A 1,466-nucleotide genomic window follows, 5' to 3' on the forward strand; every position below is an offset into this window, starting at 1 on the left:
CCCACCAACATTAACATCATCAAGAACATCTTCAATACTATCATTCACTCCATCTACACCATCATCTGCACCATCTTCATCAGTCTCACCATCATCATCATCTACACCATCTTCACCAGTTCCACTATTGTCATCATCTTCACCCCCTGCATCTTCTTCAACATTATCATCTACACCATCTTCATCATCTTTACAAACTTCATCATTACCATCATCTTCATCATCATCCACATCCTCAATATTATCATCTACACTATCTTCATCATCTTCATCAATCCCACTATCATCGTCAACCTCACCAGCACAGCCCTTACTATCAACAACCTCTACATTATCTTCCACATCATTGCCATCATCAGTAAACTCGCAGCCTTCATCACCATCCCTATCGTCTTCATCATCATCAACATCTTCAATACTATCATTTACACCCACCAACTACATCTTTAATACAATCAACAAAACGATCCTCATCATCTTCACCATCCTCATCAATCCCACTATTGTCATCATCTTTAACACTATCATCTACATCATCTTCATCACCAACATCATCATCATCAGTCCCACTATCATCATCATCATCATCAACCCAACCACAACCGCCCTCATTTTCAGCAACCTCTACATCATCGTCCTCATCATTACCATCATCAGGAAACTCGCAGCCTTCATCACCATCCCCATCACTATCATTATCATCAACCTCACCAGCACAGCCCTCAATATCAACAACCTCTATATTATCCTTCACATCCTTACCATCATCTCCTTCAACATCAGCAACCTCTACATCATTGTCCTCATCATTACCATCATCAGCAATCTCACAGCCTTCATCACCATCCCTACCTTCTTCAGCAACACCGTTATCATCAACATCTTTACTACTATCACCTACACAAAACTCATCATCTTCAACATCCTCAGCAGCAACTTCATCAGTCCCACTACTGTCATCATCATCTTCTGCAACATTATCATCTAGAGCTTCTTCATCACCAACATTACAATCACCTTTATCATCAACACCACCATCTTCAATACTATCAACTTCTCTATCTTCATCATCCTCATCAGTCCCACTATCATCATCAACCCAATCAAAACATCCTTCAACATCAGCAACCTCTACATCATTGTCCTCATCATTACCATCATCAGCAAATTCACAGCGCTCATCGTCATCTCCACCATCTTCACCACCAACATTAACATCATCATTATCAACAATAACATCTTCAATACTATTATTTACAACATCATCTGCACCATCTTCATCAGTCTCACCATCATCATCATCTACACCATCTTCACCAGTTCCACTATTGTCATCATCTTCACCCCCTGCATCTTCTTCAACATTATCATCTACACCATCTTCAATCTACACCGCCGTCACCATCATCTTCAGCACCACTTTCATTGCCATCATCATCAACCCTTCCAGCACAGCCAGCACAGCC

At 40.8% G+C, this 1,466-nt stretch overlaps 1 protein-coding gene across 1 annotated transcript in view; it reads left to right on the forward strand.

Annotated features, from left to right (window-relative positions):
• Positions 1-767: 767 nt before the first annotated feature.
• Positions 768-1,466, forward strand: part of LOC107749218 (putative protein TPRXL) — a gene marked incomplete at both ends in the record, with an annotated part of 2,988 nt that continues 2,289 nt past the window's right edge. Inside the window, one exon of the mRNA XM_016564313.1 lies at positions 768-1,454. Coding sequence (XP_016419799.1) covers positions 768-1,454 — 687 coding nt within the window. The remainder of the gene's footprint in view (positions 1,455-1,466) is intronic.

Source organism: Sinocyclocheilus rhinocerous, unplaced genomic scaffold (assembly GCF_001515625.1).
Source record: "Sinocyclocheilus rhinocerous isolate Xijiao unplaced genomic scaffold, SAMN03320098_v1.1 scaffold919, whole genome shotgun sequence".
Taxonomy (NCBI): Eukaryota; Metazoa; Chordata; class Actinopteri; order Cypriniformes; family Cyprinidae; genus Sinocyclocheilus; species Sinocyclocheilus rhinocerous.